At 44.2% G+C, this 19,788-nt stretch overlaps 1 protein-coding gene across 1 annotated transcript; it reads right to left on the reverse strand.

The window, feature by feature from the left end:
- Window positions 1-1,741: 1,741 nt before the first annotated feature.
- LOC138763015 (mitochondrial intermembrane space import and assembly protein 40-A-like) lies at window positions 1,742-18,230 on the reverse strand. The gene is made up of 3 exons (XM_069936501.1): window positions 18,136-18,230; window positions 8,222-8,320; window positions 1,742-2,434 (listed from the first exon to the last, which is right to left on the reverse strand). The coding sequence occupies exons 1-3, from the start codon at window positions 18,155-18,157 to the stop codon at window positions 2,142-2,144; spliced, it is 414 nt and encodes a 137-aa protein (XP_069792602.1). The 5' UTR covers window positions 18,158-18,230; the 3' UTR covers window positions 1,742-2,141.
- Window positions 18,231-19,788: the final 1,558 nt, after the last annotated feature.

Below are 19,788 nucleotides of genomic sequence, written 5' to 3' on the forward strand. Positions count from 1 at the left end.
AAAAGTACATAGAACTGCCGCTCAGCATTGCACCTGTGCTCTTTTTTCAGCAAGTGGGTACCCACCATTTCAACTGCTCTTCCCGCTGCCACGCCGACCTGTCTGACCTTGGCCTTTTCCAATGCCAGGGTGAATCTCACACCTCCTCTGCTGCCTGGGTTAGCTACAACCCAGTGGCATGAATGGCAAGTTTTCCAATTTTAAGTAATGCACATTCTCTCTTCTCCCCCCCCCCACTTAAGGTCTCTCTTCCTCTGCCCCTTTTCACCTGTTACCAAGGCTCATTTAACACTTCCACATCAGGTTCCACCTGCCCAGCATTTAATTCTTTTTAAAACATTTTGACATACACCATGGTTTCAGGCCCTTCTGGCCCCCAACCCCATGTCGCCCAAATACCCCAATTAACCTACAACCTCCGTGTATTTTTGAAGGATGGGAGGAAACCGGAGCACCCGAGGAAACCCACGCAGGCGTGGGGAGAAAGTACAAACTCCTTACAGACAGCGCTGGATTCGAACCTGGGTCGCTGGCGCTGTTAATAGCATCGTGGTAACAACTACACTAAACGTGCCACCTTATCACTCCATAATCTGGTTCCACATCACCCGGCAGTCTCAAGGTCCCCTCCCCAGCGTTTAATGAAGCCCCAAAAAAATGGCAGCACCATAGAAAGATGGCAGTACCGCCAGACTCCAGAGAGCGAAGAGCATGGATACAAAGCTGCCCTGAAGGGTTCAACCCCATGGTCCCAATGCCGACAGCTCTGCACAGGCTATCAACAGCCAGCTAAAGGAGCCGGCAGCACTTGTAAGTAAAATCCTGCAACTGCGGAGGTCTGTGTCCAGGATAGTGGCACCTGTGCTTGGCAGAGGCCACGAGGGGTTGCAGGCTCGGGGTGGAGGGGGAGTAGCAGAGCACCAGAAATGGGGAGAACATCCCCCCCCTCCCGTTGAAAAGAAGCAGAGGAAACAACCATAAATGACGGTGACCATGGAGGTGGACCAGCAAGGGGCTCAGCGGCTAAGGGAACCACACAGGCTGTGGGTTAACTTGCAGTCAGGGGGCCCACCCGGGCTGTGGGAGCCAGGATTCCAGAGGGTGCTGAGGGCAAGAAGGGCCCCCGAAGGGCCTTTGGCACTGGAGGCTTCTTGATCGTGTCGGGTTTGGAATTGGAGCTTGGTTGGCCAATGGATCCAACAGGAATCTGTGCGGCTGCAGAGGCTGCGGGAGCACTGGGGGCGAATCCACGGACCCTCGGTGACTCTGAATGGACAATCTCTTTTGCTTCTCTATCTTTTACTTTAAGGAGCATTGGGTGAAACTAATGGTGACTCTGCCTTCTGGCAGGCACAGTCTATTGAGTTTTATATTACATGACAATAAAGGAATCTGTCTCAACACTCCCACCTCCCTCACCCATCACCTGCCACTCCATCTCACTTCTCTCCACTTGTTATCCTCCCTCTCCTCTACCTCCATTGATGCTGATCGACCCGCTGGCTCCCTCCAGAAGAAAACTCATCAAGAGCACGCTGGCACCTCCTGCCTCTGCCCGAATAGGCTGTGGTTTCCCAGCTGTTGCTACATCCTGGAGAAAGGCTTCAGACAGCAAGTGGAGTGGAAATTAAAGGCACACCCACCCCCTCTTGCCAGGAGAGGAACAGGAGGAAGAGGGAAATGGAGAAAATGGGGGAAAGGGAGCTTCATTCCAAAGAGAACAAACAGTTCAATACCCACACAAGGTAAAAATCTTTAATTTAGTAGAATGTATTTGTTTGTTGCGTTGAAAGGACAGAAGGGGTCTGTTACACAAGGTGGAGGCTTTCAGTGCAGGCTGGGAGTCAGTTAGCCTTCATCCTTGAACTGATGATGTCCCTTGCCCCCAATCAGCCTGGACACAGAGTCTGGTCCCTGCTTTGAATACTCTGAGTGAAGGAAGATGCTCAACACACCAAGAACAATAGACCCTGAGGGACTGAACTGGTGCTTTACCCCTGGTCTCTGCACCCTCAGGAAGGGGAACTCCTCCCCACCTCTCCCCACCAATGAGAGCCAAGGTTGGTGTGCCGAGGTAGGCTGGCTTCGAGTTGGTTCAGGAGGCTGGTGAGCAGGTTCTGTGGTGGGGAGGACCCCACCCACTAGCTGGACTCCTGGTTCTGAGTGACAGGTGTCTCTTGCTCTGGCAGATGGCTGATCTGTTCCTGGTCAACATGGCCTTCGCCCTCCTCATCCTGGGGGTAGAGGTCCGGGTACCTCTGCATGCACTCCTGCATGGTCCGGAACTGGTCCAGGCAGTCAGAACCTTTCACCTCCTCCTGGCTGTGGTGAAAGCATGAGAAGGCCGACTTGAACTGCTCGCCACAAGGGCCACTGGCCATGCCACCAAGGCACGGGCAGTTCCAGTTGATGTCACCATTCGGCAAGATCAGACCTGCAAACACATCCAGATACAACGTGAGAAAGGAGCTGTGAACACCACAGGCACAACGGCCTTCTGCCATGGTGTGAAGGCAGCAGGTTTTGGACCGGTACACCAGGGCAATTATTGGCTGTCCAACTCTGAAAAAAATACCTTACCAAGAAGTGAAGGCCAAGGAAGTTATGTTGCTTTGGTCAGGCTGCACTTGGAATACTGTGTGATTCTGGTCGCCCCATTACTGGAAGGAATATGGAGGCTTGGGAGAGGGCAAAGAGGTTCACCAGGATGTGGCCTAGATTAGAGAACACTGTCTGGCCCACAGTAAAAAAAAACTCTCAGGGTTTGTATGCGATGATGTGTATCTACTCTAACAATAAATCTGATCTTTAATTATGTTGGACAATCCTGGGCTGTTTTCTCTGGAGCGTCGGAGGCTGATAGAGATTTATAAAAATCACAAGAGGCATTGATAAGGTGGAGTCAGAATCTTTTCCCGAGGATAAAAATATCATACATCAGTGGATGAGGAGGGAGGAGTGGGGGAGTTTAAAGATGCTACAGGAAACATGTTGTCAAGTGCGAGAGGGTGCAGAGAAGTTTATCGAGGATGTTGCCAGGACTTGGGGCCTGAACTATGAGGAGAGGTTGAGCAGGCTGGGGCTTTATTCCTTGGACCGCAGAAGGATGAGGGATGATCTCACAGAGGTTTACAAAAACATGAAAAGAAGATTGGGAAAATGCAGAATCTTTTGCCCAGTGGGGGAATCAGTAACCAGAGGACATAGGTTTAAGGTGGGGGGGGGGGGGGAAGAGGAGGGATTTATCAGGAACACAGTGGGTGGAGGGTGCCTGGAATTGGCTGCCGGAGGCAGTGGTTGAGGCAAGAAACATTTAAGAAAAAATGGAGAGACGCATAGCTAGGATGGATTTAGAGGGCAATGGGCCAAACACAAACAAGTGGGTCTAGTGAGGGTGGGATATTATGGTCAGCATAGCCCAGTTGGGCCTGGTTCTACGCTGAGTGACTATGAGAAGTGCAGGAAAGATTCTACATACTGATTTATTCACCTTTCAAAGAGTGCTTCGAACAGGCTGCCAGGAATAGTGGTGAAAGAATGACAGTAGTGTCTTAAATACTGTTAAGAGACACATGAATTTGCAGAGAATGGGGGGGTGGGGGGGAGGGGGCATGGATTTCTGATTTATTGTCAGAGTACATGCATATTACATACAACCCTGAGATTCTTTTTCCTGTAGGTGAGGTAGAATTACCACTTAATGGTAGTACAAAAAACTGTACTCAGCATAAAACATATAAACAAAGAACTGTGAACGAATAACGAATGCAAACAAACTGTGCAATACAGAGAGAACAAAAAGAAAATCAATAGAGTGTACCAGTAAGAGTCCTTAAATGAGTCCCTGATTGAGTTTGTTGCTGAGGAGTCTGATGGTGGAGGGGTAGCAACTGTCCCTGAACCTGGTGTGCGATTCCTGCGTCACCTATACCGCTTTCCTGATGGCAGCAGCGAGAACAGAGCATGGGCTGGGTGGTGAGGGTCTTTGACAATTGGCGCAAGCAGAAAAGACTTGGTTTAATATGGGCCTTGTTTGATGCAGGGAGCATGAACTGAAGGGCTTATTCCATTATTAACTGTTCTACGTTGTTTGGAGAGACGAGACTACAGATGTTGGGATCAGAGGCAAAACACAATCTGCTGGAGGAGCTCAGTGGTTCAAACATCATCGGGAAGTTGGGTGGGGGAGGAATTGTCAATGTTTCAGCTCATGACCCTTCAACAAGTTGGAGTCGTCTTGATAAGGTCCCTTCCACTCAAGGACAGATGCAGGATGTCCTCACACTACTGCATATGAGTGCCCCCACCTGCACCGCAGGGCAAGGGGTTGGGGAGAGTCATTGTCCACCTTTGACCTGACCTATGTCGCTGCTTTGCACAAATCAACTGCTGCAATTAACTATACTACAATTTCCCCAAGATGGCCCCATGAAGTAAAAGTGTGGTCTCCATGCAGCCTATGAGGAATCCCTCCTGGAGGGCAGATCTCTACTGTGCTCCAGTACTCTCGACAGGAGAGCAGGACTAATTCCTTCCCCAACAGCCAACGTCCAGTGGTCAGCTTAGTGGGCAGGCAGCTGTTGTCGCCGCCTTGTGGCAAGGAGCAAAATCAAACACTGACCTTCCTTCAAGGACCCAGATGCATTCTATACTGGCTTCCAGTGGGGGCCAGCAAACCAGTGGAACACACCAACAGTCACCACTGTATATTCAATATCCCTTTATTATCGTGTAATTGTACAGAACAGGCAAAGTGCCTGGTGTTGCCCGACACCCCTTAGAGTAAGAGGGAAAGAGAAGCAGAAGAGAGTCCCTTCAGAGTCACTGAGTATCCGTGGATTCAACTCCAGCAGTCCTGGAGCCAATGCAACCATACAGACTCCTGTTCTAACCTTCAGCAGCCAGTGTGAGATCCTCAGCTGCTGAGCCACTTGCTGGTCTGCAGCCGTGGTCACCTTCCCTTTCGGGTGAGAAGACCTTCTGGAGGACGAACTGTGGAAAGCAGCAGGTCCAGATGGACACCCTGGACGTGTCTTCCGTGCCTGCATGGACCACCAGCTGGTGGGAGTGTTCAGAGCCATCTTCAATGCGTCCCTGCTACAGGTTGAAGTATCATCTGCTTCAAGGTGGCCAATCATCATGCTGGAGCAGAAGAATGTAATGAATGATGGGTCAAAACAACTCCCAAACGGTGGCTCTGACACCCTCCATCATGAAATGCTTTGAGAGGCTGGTCACACCTCCCAGGACCCTGTCCTGTTCACCCACTGCCAGTACAGGTCCACAGTAGATGCCACCTCCCTGGCCCTACACTCAGTCCTGGAATGCTGGAGACTGGCTAAAGAGGAACCAGGTATCAGAACTGGGATGCGAGAGGATGGCGACAGCAGGAGGGTCTCCTGCATGGTATTGGATGCTGGTTTTTCTGATTGTGTTGGAGATTTGGATCTAGAGCTGGGGTTGGATTGAAACCGGTGCAGCTGGAGAGGCTACGAGAGCACTTGAAGCGAATCCACAGTTACTCAGTGTCTCTGAAGGGACTCCTTTTCTCTGATTAAGGGGCACCGGCAATTTCTGCTGATAGCAAATCTTTTCCTTATGGTGGACTAAATGCAGTTTTGTGTAATATATCATATAATTTTGTGTAATACATCACAAGAAAAGAATCTTGAATCTGGACAACAAGGCACCCATATCAGACTACTAGTTATCGTCTATGACCCACTTTCTAATCCAATTCTGAGAACTCAATAGGTCAAGCAGTAGCTAGACTGTACAGCTGGGTGGCACGGTTGGTGTAGTGGTTAGCGCAACGCCTTTACAGCGCCAGCAATCAGGAACCGGGGTTTGAATCCCACACTCTTAAGGAGTTTGTACATTCGCCCCGTGCTTGCGTGGGTTTTCCCTGGGACTCCAGTTTCTTCTCACCATTCGAAACGCACTGGGGGGGGGGTATAGGTTAATTGGGTGTAAATTGGGCGGCATGCCCAATTTAAATTTAAAAACAGAGGAGAGAATTTCTTGTGTGATAGGGACGATATTTGGTCAGGCTGTTGGACATACACCCATCTAGGTAAGTGGACAACATTCCAACACACTCCCGATTTGTGTCCTGGAGGTGAAGGGAAGGCTTTGGGTCGCTCATCATAAGATACCCAGCTGCTGCCCTGCTTTTGAAGCCACAGTTTTTAAACCTAGTTGATTTAGTTGAGTTTGTGGAGGTCTCTAGGACGTTGTTAGTGGGGAACTCAGTTCTGTAAAACATTGGAGCTGATTGTGAGATGGTCTCTCCTTTAACAAGGTTACTGCCTGGCATGTAGTATGAATGTTATCTGCCTGAATGTCATGGAGTTGTCTACAAGACCATAAAACATAAGAGAAAAAAAAATAGGCTATTCAGCCCATCAAGTCTGTCCATCATTTAATCATGAGCAGATCTATTTTTCAAAAGCCCTACTCCCCAGCCTTCCCCTCATGACGTTTAATGCCCTGGCTAATCAAGAACCTATCAATCTCTACCTTAAATACATCCAATGACTTGGCCTCCATCACCGTCTGTGGCATCAAATTAGACAGATTTGACGAAAGAAATTCCTACCCATCTCTGTTCTAGCGGTCAACCTTCAATCCTGAAGATGTGCCCTCTTGTTCTAGACTCTCCCACCATTTCTACATCTACCTTTCTACATCTACTCTGTCCATACCTTTCAATATTTGAAATGTTTCAATGAGATCCCCATCATTATCCTAAAATTCCAATGAACACAGGCCAAGAGTTGTTAAACTCTCCTCACGTGATAACCCTTTCATACCTGGAATTATCCACACGAAACTCTTCTGCACCCTCTCCAATGTCAGCACACCCTTTCTTAAATGAGCCCAAAACTACTCGCAACATTCCAAGTGAGGTCTCACCCATGCCTTATGAAGCCTCAACATCCCATCCCTGCTCTTGTAATCTTATTCTTCTCACAATGAATGCCAGCATTACATTGGCCTTCTTCATCACCAACTCAACATGCAAGCTTATCTTCAGGCTATCCTGCATGAGGACTTCCAGGTCCCTTTGCACCTGGCCATTTTCAATTTTCTCCCCGTTCAGAAAATAGTCTGACCATTTTTTTTTAAACCAAAGTGCACGACTGTACACTTTCTGACATTATATTTCATTTGCCACTTCTCTACCCATTCTTGTAACCTGCAACCTCCCCGTTTCCTCAACACTACCTGCTCTTACACTGATCTTCATATCATCCAAAACCTCAGCCACAAATCTATTCAATCCGTAATCCAAATCTTTAATCTACAACATAAAAAGTGGCCGCAACTCCAACTTCTAGGGAACACCACTAGCAACTGGCAGCCAACCAGAATAGGATTTCATGGGAACAGGTCTTTCAGCCAACCACATCCCTGCTGACCATGAACAGCAGTCTATATTAATCCCATCACCCAGCCCTTCGATACCTGAGTGATTCAAATCCTTGTCTAAACACTCGGTAAATGCTGTCAGTGACTCTGCTTGTATTCTCTCAGCCAATGTGTTCTGGGTGCTCCCATTCTCTGGGTGAAGGAGATTTCCCTTCTGACCCACGCTGCCTGAGTCTCGTGGATGTGGAATTGGTCTGCTACGTGTTTTGTTACAACTGGAATATGCAAAGAACTTGGCACCTCTTTGACCAGGTTTTCTGGCTCTCCCTACAGCAATACATAATCAAATGTTGGCATAGCACAGGTGAGCATCTTGCTCAAAGGAAGGTGGTTTGCCCAGGACACTGGTACAGGAGTTCCTCAGGGCCACAACCCAAACCAAGCTCCACCTGCTTCAATGGTCATCTATACAGCACATCAGGAAACTACACAATGGTCTCTTCCATTTACAGTCCAGGTGAGACTACAGCTGACCCATTTCATTCTCACTCCACAGAACCACCCCACATTGACATGCACGGCCACCCAATTGCCTCGTCGACTGAGCCTGTAGTAACATGAGGCCAAACATCTCCAAATGTGGCAGATAATGACATTTGGGTACGACACCAAAGAGCTTTCTTACAAGAGGAAGGTAAGATATGCTAGGAATTTGAGTTGCTTTAGGTACAATCAGTGCTAGTACAATGCACGAAACAGGGCAATTCACCCTGGGACATAGGCACAATCGACTGGCCATCATGAACTGCAGGAAGATCCCATGACAAGTAACCTGTTAGACAACACTCACCCTGATCTTCGTAAGGATCATTGGGATCATCTGCTATCAACTCAGCGCTGCTGGGAGCCTCATGGTCCTCTTTAGTGACGAAGATGATCCTGTCTTTGCCTGAAAGACAAAGGAAAGTCCAGACCAGTTCACAGCAAGGTTGACATGTCTGAAGTGAAGGGTCTTGGCCTGAACTCGTTGGAATTTAGGTGAATCTCATTGAAACATTTTGAAAGGTAGACAGAGTAAATGTTCAAAGGCAGTTTTCTAGATTGTGAAGTTGTGCCCTCTAGATCAAGAGGGCACAACTTTACAATGAAGAGCACCTGCTTAGAACAGAGATGTGTAGGGATTTCTTCAGCTAGAGAGTGGTAAATCTGTGGAATTTGTTGCCATGGGTGGTTGTGGCCAAGTCATTGGATATATTCAAGATACTGATGAGATTCTTGATTAGCCAAAGCATCAAAGGCTATGGGGAAATGGTTGGGCAGTGGGGCTGAGTGGGAAAATGGATCAGCTTATAATTAAATGGCAGGGCTGAATAGCCTACATCTTATGGTCTAACTAAACTTGACTGTTTCACAGGAAAGGGGGCCAATAAACTTTGAGCAGGGTCCTGAGGGAGCCATTGCCAAAAAATGGTTGAGAATGACTACCAAACCATCACTGGGAACTAGAGTATTAAATGCAGAGAATGTGCTGAGGTCTGCAAAAAGCAAAACTGTTTTTGCCAGCGATTTCAACTTCCACAACCTTAACTGGGAATGTCAGTGTTGGGAGATTGGATCAAGATCTTTTATTGTCATGTAATGGTACAGAAAAGGGTGAACTTTGTTAATTGTATCCAGGAGAACTTTCTGCAGCCACATGTGGGGAAGGGGCAATAAGGTACCACGTATTGGGGAATGAAGCTACTCGGATACATGAGGTATTGTCAGATCACTCTGGGACCGGTGATCATAATTCTATTGGCTTTAAGAAACTCTTGGAAAATAATACTGGTCCTCAAGTTAGAATCCTAAATTGGGGCAAGGTAACTTCAAGATTAAACAGGAGTTAGGCTCGATGAAGCAATTCACCAACCTGCGTCTGATCTCCCCGACAATAGAGTAGTTTTCCAGACGGGAGGACCGTGACCAGTGAAATGCCTCATGGTTCCAGACCAGGAACCTTGCTTTTAAAATTATATGCAGAAGATTTGGACAAGGTAGCTTGTGGCAAGGTGAGCAAGGTAGCTGTGGCAAGGTGAGCAAGTTTGCTGTTGACACGAACTTGTGTGCTACAGTGAAGATTACTAGGGTTTGTAACCAGATGGTGATCAGATGGGGAAGTGGGCTGAAAAATGGCAGATGCAGCTCAACTTGGAGAAGTACGAGGAGTGGAGGAGTCACGTGATGGAGTAGTGGCCGGTCGGGGAACTCCAGCCCTCTCCGGAAAAGTTTTAAAAAAAGAGAAAACGCAAAGACACAAACACGAAAATTAAAATAAAGTGAAAGTAAAGGTGGGAAGAAAATGGCAACGAAGAAAGAAAAGTCGAAAGCAACGGGAAGAAGAGAAGAAGAAAAGACATCGGAAGAAGAAGGTGAAGGCCTTACCTGTCCGAGGAGGCCCGCTGTGGAGAGAGAAGCCCGCTCCCTCAGGTCAGTCGAAGTCCCGAGCTCGGGACTACAAAAATGGCTCGCGGAGCCAAGCAAAAGTGCACAACCGCACATGCGTGATGCGCAAGACAAAAAAAAAACACTGACGGGAGGGGGGACCAGCTGAGGAGTCGATCTCCACAGCTGAGAATGACAGCCACAGCACAACAACAAGAGGAAAACACAGAAAATAACGAGAGCAAGAAAGAAGAGAGTAAAAGGAAATCAAAGAAACAACAGATGACCAACCCAGAGGAAGAAGAGAGGAAGAACACAGAGAAATGGAAGAAGGGAAGGGCAAGTACATGGATATATTTTTTTTTAAAGAATACATGGAATCAGTAAAAGAATGGCAATCACTAGAATTTAGTGAAATAAAAAGGAGAATAAAAAGTACAGAAGGAAAAATGAATAGATCAGAGATGGTCATGTCAGATATAGGAAAAAGAGTGGACAAGGTGGAAGAACGAGAAACAGCCATAGAAATGGAAGTAGATGACTTAAAAAAGAAATTAGAAGAATCTAATAAAAAAGTTAGAGACACAAGAGCTGTTAGCTCAGAAGATAGATATAATGGAAAATTATAATAGAAGAAATAATATAAAGATAGTGGGCCTTAAGGAAGATGAAGAAGGCAAGAATATGAGAGAATTTATAAAAGATTGGATCCCCAGGGTCCTAGGAAGACCAGAATTACAGGAAGAAATGGAAATAGAAAGGGCACATAGAACATTAACCCCTAAACCACAACCACAACAAAAACCAAGATCCATTTTAGTAAAAATCCTAAGATATACAACAAGAGAAAATATATTGGAGAAAGCAATGAAGAAAATAAGAGAAGACAAAAAGCCACTGGAATACAAAGGTCAAAAATTTTTTTTCTATCCAGATAAAAGTTTTGAACTCCTGAAGAAGAGGAAGAAGTTTAATACAGCAAAAGCGATCCTATGGAAAAAAGGATATAAATTTATGCTAAAGTACCCAGCGGTACTTAAAATAGTTATTCCAGGGCAGCAAAACAGACTATTCTCGGATCCAGAGGAAGCACGAAAATTTGCAGAACAATTACAAAACAGACAGAGAGATGAAGACATGTAACAAGAGCAAAAATGACCACGAACTATATGTATGTGTGTATATGGGTATATATATATATATATATGTGTGTGTGTATGTATATATGTGTGTACATGTGTGTATGTGTATTTAAAAGAAAATATATAGAGTATAGATAAGAATTAATAAGGGAAAGAAAGGGAAGAGAGGAAGTAAGGAGGGAATTAAGAGAGTGACCTTTGTTATATATGAAAATTGAAATCTTTTCTGGGGGGGGCTGGGTGGGGAGGAGTTACGGTCACTACAATATCAGTTGACGCTTGCGAGTGAATTCGCAAATCCAAATGCAGAGGGGAGATGTGGTTGCCCGACAAGGGATAAAGGCAGCTCAGGAATGGGAGGGGATAGTGGGGTTAAAGAAATTTTAGATAGGAGAATAAGGGAAATGTTTGATGTTTTAGAAATGTTGTCTTATAAAGTGTTCAAAAAAAGAAAGCAGAAATGGATAAGAAGGAAAGGTGATGATGAGGAAACAGAAAGGAAAGATAAACAAAGTATGAAATGGCTATGTTGAAACATATGACTTTAAATATTAACGGAATACATAACCAAATCAAAAGGAAAAAACTGCTAAATTTACTGAAAAAAGAAAAAATTGATATAGCATTCGTGCAAGAAACACACTTAACTGAAGTGGAGCACAAGAAATTAAAGAGAGATTGGATAGGACATGTAACAGCAGTGTCATATAATTCAAAAGCTAGAGGAGTAGCTATATTAATCAGTAAAAATGTACCAATTAAAATAGAAGAGGAAATAATAGATCCAGCAGGGAGATATGTAATGATAAAATGTCAGATATATTCGGAGTTTTGGAATTTACTCAATGTATATTCACCTAACGAAGAAGATCAAAAATTTATGCAAGATATTTTTTTGAAGATAGCAGACATGCAAGGGAACATACTAATAGGAGGAGATTTCAACCTTAATTTGGATTCAAACATGGATAAAACTGGGAAAAAAATTAACAGAAAGAACAAAGTAACCAAATTTATAATTAAATTGATGCAAGAAATGCAACTATTGGATATATGGAGGAAACAACACCCAAAGGAAAAGGAATATTCATATTATTCGGGTAGACATAAAACATACTCAAGAATAGACCTATTCTTGTTATCAGCTCGCATGCAAGACAGAGTTAGGAAAACAGAATATAAAGCTAGAATATTATCGGACCACTCACCCCTGATATTGACAATAGAGTTGGAGGACATCCCTCCAAGATTGAACTCCATGCTACTTAAAAGGCAGAATTTTAGAGAATTAATTGAACGACAAACTAAAATGTACTTTGAAATAAAAACAGAATCAGTGAAAGATAAGTTTATACTATGGGACGCAATGAAAGCGTTCATCAGAGGGCAAATAATAAGTTATGTAACCAAGATGAAGAAGGACTACAATCAGGAAACAGAGCAGTTGGAAAGGGAAATAGCAAAAATAGAAAAAGAATTAGCAATGAAGGAAGAAACAACTAAAAGAGAATTGGCAGATAAAAAAATAAAATATGAAACACTACAAACATATAAGGTGGAGAAGAACATAATGAAGAAAAAACAGAAATATTATGAACTAGGAGAAAAAACGCACAAAATTCTAGCATGGTAGCTTAAGACAGAACAAACTAAGAGAATGGTATTGGCATCAAGGAAAATAGACAAACAAATCACATATAATCCAAAGGAGATTAATGAAAACTTCAGAGAATTCTACGATCAATTATACCAAACTGAAAACGAAGGGAAAGAAGACAAAATAGATGAATTTTTAACTAAAATTGAACTACCAAAATTACAGAGGAACAAAATAAATTAACAGAACTATTTGAAATAGTAGAAATACAAGAGATAATAAAAAACTACCGAATAATAAAACACCACGAGAGGATAGATTCCCAATAGAATTCTATAAAACATTTAAAGATTTATTAATTCCTCCCCTCCTGGAAGTAATCAACCAGATTGATAAAACACAAAGCTTACCAGATTCATGCAAAACAGCAATAATTACAGTGATACCTAAGACAGGGAAAGATCCACTCGCACCAGCGTCATATAGACCAATATCTTTACTTAACACAGATTATAAAATAATAGCTAAACTATTAACAAACAGATTAGCCGACTATGTACCAAAAATAGTAAATCTAGACCAAACTGGATTTATTAAAAAAAGACGAACAACAGACAATATTTGTAAATTTATTAACTTAATTCATGCAGTAGAAGGAAATAAAGCTCCAACAGTAGCGTTTGCTTTAGACGCAGAGAAGGCCTTTGACAGAGTAGAATGGAATTATTTATTCAAAGTACTACAAAAATTCAGCTTACCAGAGAAATATATTAATTGGATTAAAGCATTATACAAGGGGCCATTGGCGAAAGTGACAGTAAAAACAATTTAACTTAAGCAGGTCAACAAGGCAGGGATGCCCACTATCGCCCTTATTGTTCGCGTCAGCCATAGAACCACTAGCAGAACTGATAAGAACAGAAAATAAAATAAAAGGGATAAAAATAAAAGACAAGGAATATAAAATCAGTTTATTTGCAGATGACGTTATAGTATACTTAACAGAACCAGAAATATCAATAAAAGAATTACATACGAAATTGAAGGAATATGGAGAAGTGTCGGGATACAAGATTAACACAAATAAAAGTGAAGCAATGCCAATGAATAATGTGGATTTCTCAAAATTTAAGAAAGAATCACCATTCAGATGGCAAATGCAAGCAATGCGATACCTAGGTATACAAATAAATAAACACCTCGGCCATCTATATAAACTCAATTATTATCCACTAATGAAAAAATTACAGGATGACTTAAAGCATTGGAAAGACTTACCACTAACACTAATAGGAAGGATAAACTGTATTAAAATGAACATTTTCCCAAGGATACAATACCTATTTCAGGCATTGCCAATACACTTGACAGATAAATTCTTCAAGGAGTTAAAGAAAATAATAAGGAAATTTTTATGGAAAGGGGGGAAACCGAGGATAGCACTAGATAAATTAACAGAATGGTGTAAACAAGGAGGCTTACAACTGCCAAACTTTAAAAATTATTATAGAGCCGCACAATTAAGATACCTATCAGATTTTTATCAAACAAGGGAAAAGCCAGATTGGACTAGATTAGAACTAGATAAAATAGGGGAGAAGATACCTGAACATATATTATATAAATGGGATGAAAAATTGGTACAACGTAGGAATTCTCCAGTATTATATCATCTGCTCAATATTTGGAAGAAGATTCATGTAGAAAGGAATAAAACAAATTACCAATTACCAAAACTAATACTGACACAAAATCAGCGAATCCCTTTTACAATAGATAACCTTTCCTTTAGAGAATGGGAGAAAAAAGGGATCAAAAGAATAGAAAATTGCTTTTCAGGAAATAAATTATTATCCTTTGAACAAATGAAGGATAAATATAATATAACTCACGATACAGTGTTGTCATACTGCCAACTGAAATCCTACTTGAAGGACAAATTGGGAAGCAGTCTGAGGTTACCAGAGGGAAGTAATTTTGAATATGTGATTACAGACACAATGATAATCAAAAAATTTATAACAAACATGTATATTAAACTACAAGAAAAGGAGAATGAGGAAACAAATGGTAAAACAAAAATGGGAACAAGATCTAAACATAAAGATAAAGAAGGAAACATGGGAGAAGTTATGCTTAGGAACTATGAGAAATACAATAAATACGAGGTTACGTATGATACAATATAACTGGATCTTCTTTGGCTTGGCTTCGCGGACGAAGATTTATGGAGGGGGTAAAAAGTCCACGTCAGCTGCAGGCTCGTTTGTGGCTGACAAGTCCGATGCGGGACAGGCAGACACGGTTGCAGCGGAAAATTGGTTGGTTGTGGTTGGGTGTTGGGTTTTTCCTCCTTTGCCTTTTGTCAGTGAGGTGGGCTCTGCGGTCTTCTTCAAAGGAGGTTGCTGCCCGCCAAACTGTGAGGCGCCAAGATGCATGGTTTGAGGCGTTATCAGCCCACTGGCGGTGGTCAATGTGGCAGGCACCAAGAGATTTCTTTAGGCAGTTAACTTGCTCTGTTAACTGGATACACCGGCTATATATTACATCTCAAAAGTTAAATAAATGGGACCCAACAGTATCTGACAGATGTTTTTGCTGTAAAAAGGAAATGGGAACAACAATTCATGCAAAATGGACATGTGAGAAAGTGAAAAAATTTTGGGAAGATCTAAACCAGATATTAAATAAAATCACAAAAAGCAATATACCAAGAAACCCAGAGATCTTCCTCCTAAGTAACATAAAAAACAAAGAATTTGGACTTGATTTGGATGGTGCACAAAAAAGATTTGTTATGATAGCAGCTGTAGCAAAAAAAAGTATTATGTCAGCCTGGATATTAGAAGATAACTTGAGAATACAACAATGGTATATAGAAATGAATAAATGTATTCCATTAGAAAAAATAACATATAATTTAAGAAATAATATTACAATATTTGAACAAATATGGGAGCCATACATGAAACATAATAAAGAAAACCTACCGGGGACATCTACCACCTAAAATGACAGACGGAGAAGAGAATGAAAAGAACTGACTCAGTGGAATTTCTTGTTTATTTTTATTGAGTGACAACATTGTTTGACGGGTTTAATGTATCTTAGATTTTGAACTTTAAATGAATGGGAGGGGAGGTAGGGAGGGTGGGAGGGGAAGAAGAAAACGACACTGTATATATTTGAAAAGGAAAATGTATGTATCTTGATCAATATGGTTTATAGTGTGAAAAATAAAAAATTTTTAAAAAAGAGAAGTACGAGGAGCTGCATTTGGGCAAATGGAACCAGCGCAGAACTTGCTCTGTTAAGAGCAATGCCTTAAAAAGTTTTGTGGTGCAGAGGGACATGTGGAACAGGTACAAAGCTCTTTAAAGATGGTAGTATAGGTAGACAGAGTAGTGAAGAGACAGTGGCCTTCATCAGTCAGGACATTGAATACAAGTGTTGGAACACCATGTTGGAATTAGACAAGGCACTGGTGAGGCCACTCTTGAAATATTGTGTGCAGCTTTGAGTATTATTAGAGTATGAATGTAAACAATGTTATAAAGTTGGAAAGAGTACAGAGGACGTTTACTACGTTGCTGCCAGGATTAGGAAAGTTAAGTTACTGTGAGAGACATGAAAAAATAGGCCTGTTTTCCTTATAGTGTAAGAGGATGAGAGGGGATCTTATTGAGCTCTATAAAATTGTGAGCATAGATCAGGTGAATGCAGAGTATCTTTTGCCCAAAGCAGAGAAAACAGAAATCATAGGACATGGGGAAAGGGGTCAAGAGGAACCTGAGGGGTCAAGAGGATCCTGAAGGGTCAAGAGGAACCTGAGGGGTCAAGAGGAACCTGAGGGGTCAAGAGGAACCTGAGGGGTCAAGAGGAACCTGAGGGGTCAAGAGGAACCTGAGGGGTCAAGAGGAACCTGAGGGGTCAAGAGGAACCTGAGGGGTCAAGAGGAACCTGAGGGGTCAAGAGGAACCTGAGGGGTCAAGAGGAACCTGAGGGGTCAAGAGGAACCTGAGGGGTCAAGAGGAACCTGAGGGGTCAAGAGGAACCTGAGGGGTCAAGAGGAACCTGAGGGGTCAAGAGGAACCTGAGGGGTCAAGAGGAACCTGAGGGGTCAAGAGGAACCTGAGGGGTCAAGAGGAACCTGAGGGGTCAAGAGGAACCTGAGGGGTCAAGAGGAACCTGAGGGGTCAAGAGGAACCTGAGGGTCAAGAGGAACCTGAGGGACACTCTCTCTCCTCCTCCTCCCCAACCCAACACCCCCTCCCCCACCCCCCCCGGAATGGACTGCAGAATTTTTTTTTTTAAACTGGACAGATGGGTTTAGAGCAGTGGTTCTCAACCTTTTTCCACTCACATAGCATATTTTGATCCTCTGAACACGAGATGGAGTTTTCAAACCTTTTTCTCCCCCACCCCCACCTCAAGCAATCCCTTACTAATCACAGAGCATTGGGAATTGCTGAGGTGGGATGTGGGTTAAGGGGACAGTTTCAACACTATTGGTTTCGAAGGATACGGCTGGAACTCAGGATGATGGCATCAAGCGAGAGACAACATGGTCAGCATGAAATTTGGCCCAAAGGGCCTGACCAGGTCCACAACTGAGCCAGTATGTACAAACTGAGCTGAAGGACCCATTTCCACGCTTCAAGACCGATTCTCTCTCCACTCGACCCTACCCTTCCCGTTTCCCATCCTTCCCCCTCTCCCCCCCACTCTCTCCCCCTCTCCTCTCCCCTTCCCCTTTTCCCATCCTTCCTCCTATCCCCCCTCCTCCCCACTCTCCTCCCCCTTCCCCCCTCCCTCTCCCTCCTCTCCCCTTCTCTTCCCCGCTCCCTCTCCTCCCCTCCCTCCTCTCCCCTTCTCTTCCCCCCTCTCCCTTCCCCTCCCCTCCCCTCCTTCCTCTCCCCTTCTCTTCCCCCCTCTCCCTTCCCCTCCCCTCCCCTCCCTCCTCTCCCCTTCTCTTCCCCCCTCTCCCTTTCCCTCCCCTCCCTCCTCTCCCCTTCTCTTCCCCTCCCCTCCCCTCCCTCCTCTCCCCTTCTCTTCCCCCTCTCCCTTCCCCTCTCCCTTCCCCTCTCCTCCCTCCTCTCCCCTTCTCTTCCCCCCCTCCCTTCCCCTCCCTCCTCTCCCCTTCTCTTCCCCCCTCTCCCTTCCCCTCCCTCCCTCCTCTCCCCTTCTCTTCCCCCTCTCCCTTCCCCTCCCTCCTCTCCCCTTCTCTTCCCCCCCTCTCCCTTCCCCTCCCTCCTCTCCCCTTCTCTTCCCCCCTCTCCCTTCCCCTCCCCTCCCTCCTCTCCCTTCCCCTCCCCTCCCTCCTCTCCCTTCCCCTCCCCTCCTCCTCTCCCTTCCCCTCCCCTCCCTCCTCTCCCCTTCTCTACCCTCCTCTCCCTTCTCTTCCCTTCTCTTCCCCCTTCTCCCTCTCCCTCTCCCCTTCTCTTCCCCCTCTCCCTCCCCCTCTCCCTCCTCCTCCCCCCCCCCCTCCCCTCCTCCCCCTCCTCCCCTCCCCCCTTCTCTTCTCTTCTCTTCTCCCATCTCCTCTTCTCCCATCTCTCTCTCTCTCCCACCCTTTCCCCTGTGTATCCCGGGGCCACTCACCCTGCTGCCGGCAATAGGACATCGTTCCGTCCGCTCGCCTCGGGCTGGAGTCACGCCGTAACCTCTCACCCCTACGTACGGCAAGCCGCCAGCCAATCGCAGGCCGCAGGCGGGCCCGACAAATGGGGACGTGCGTGTGAAAGGGGCCGGGTTCGGAGACGCGAGGCGCGCCGAGCAGGAAGGGGCTGGTTCCCCCAAAGCGCTGAACGTGATCTGCCCGGCCCCGCTGCGGCTCATCGGCCTGGACTGTCCCAAAGATCAAAACTCCATCTCGTGTTCAGAGGATCAAAATATGCTGAAAAGATCAGGCCTTTCTTCCGTGAGAAACAGGCCCTTTGGGCCAAATTTCATGCTGACCATGTTGGTCTCTCGCTTGATGCCATCATCCTGAGTTCCAGCCGTATCCTTCGAAACCAATAGTGTTGAAACTGTCCCTGAACCCACATCCCACCTCAGCAATTCCCAATGCTCTGTGATTAGTAAGGGATTGCTTGAGGTGGGGGTGGGGGAGAAAAAGGTTGAAAACCACTCTTTGAATCGTACCTCATTGACTCGTTATGTGCACAGTTTCATAACTCCAAAGGAAATGGACCAATGACAATTTTCCTTATGCAAAAATTTTCCTTATGCAAAACATTTCAGTAATAATTGGGTCTAGATCAATGTTTCTTAACTTTCCCTTCCCACCTGAAGCAATCCCTTACTAATCACAGAGTACCTATGGCATAGGGATTACTTAAAGTGGAATGCGAGTTTAGGAAGGCAGTTTGAAAACCACTGCTCAAAAACCCTTTCAAGATTCCAAGCTCCCTTTGTGATAGTTCAGAACATGCATAATTACATGAAATTGCTTCTTCCTGCTGGAAGGGAGCAAGATCTTCAGCTTTCACTTTTGGGGTGTAACATGGGATTCGATTTTAAAATTAGTAAATTCTTTTTGTGCCTCTCACTCAATTTTACAATTTAAGATAGGACATCAAGCCCTCTTTTCTAAAATTCAATTGGCTAAATTTTACTCCAACATTTCTTTGCAATGTGACGGGTCTATGACTGAAGAAGGTACTCTGTAACACATGTTCTGGTCTTACACTTCTCATTCTCTTTGTTGGGAAGATATTTTTTTGTGCCTTATCTTTAATCCTGAATGAAAATTTGAGACCAAATCCCTTAATTGCCCCATTTGGTTTAGCTAAAATAAACTGTCTTGAATTTAACAGTCACAAAGAATTGAAATCTCCTTTGTTAGATGTTCAATACTGATGAAATGGAAAGATGCTTTCCCTCCTCCTACTCAATGGTGATCCAATATGATGGTATGTTTAACTTTAGAAAAAAAATCAGATGCTCTACCGTTGTTTGAATTTTTTTTAATTTATGGGGTCCTTTCATCAACTACTTTCTTAATTTATAAGATTATTCAAATATTATTTTGTGGTTTATTCCTCTCTATATGATAGTAAATTATATGCAGTGACCAATAACTTCGGAAGGGAAGGGGTAGATTTTGTAGAATAGTAAATTTTATTGTCCTTTTTCAATTAGCCATTTGGTATTTGTTGAAGTGCGTAATAAACTTTTTGTTCTTTTAGTCTTTGTTAAAGTACTTTGTTTATATATTAGTTTTATTCTACACCTGTGTATTTTCCTTTTTAA

Source organism: Narcine bancroftii, chromosome 5 (assembly GCF_036971445.1).
Source record: "Narcine bancroftii isolate sNarBan1 chromosome 5, sNarBan1.hap1, whole genome shotgun sequence".
Classification (NCBI taxonomy): Eukaryota; Metazoa; Chordata; class Chondrichthyes; order Torpediniformes; family Narcinidae; genus Narcine; species Narcine bancroftii.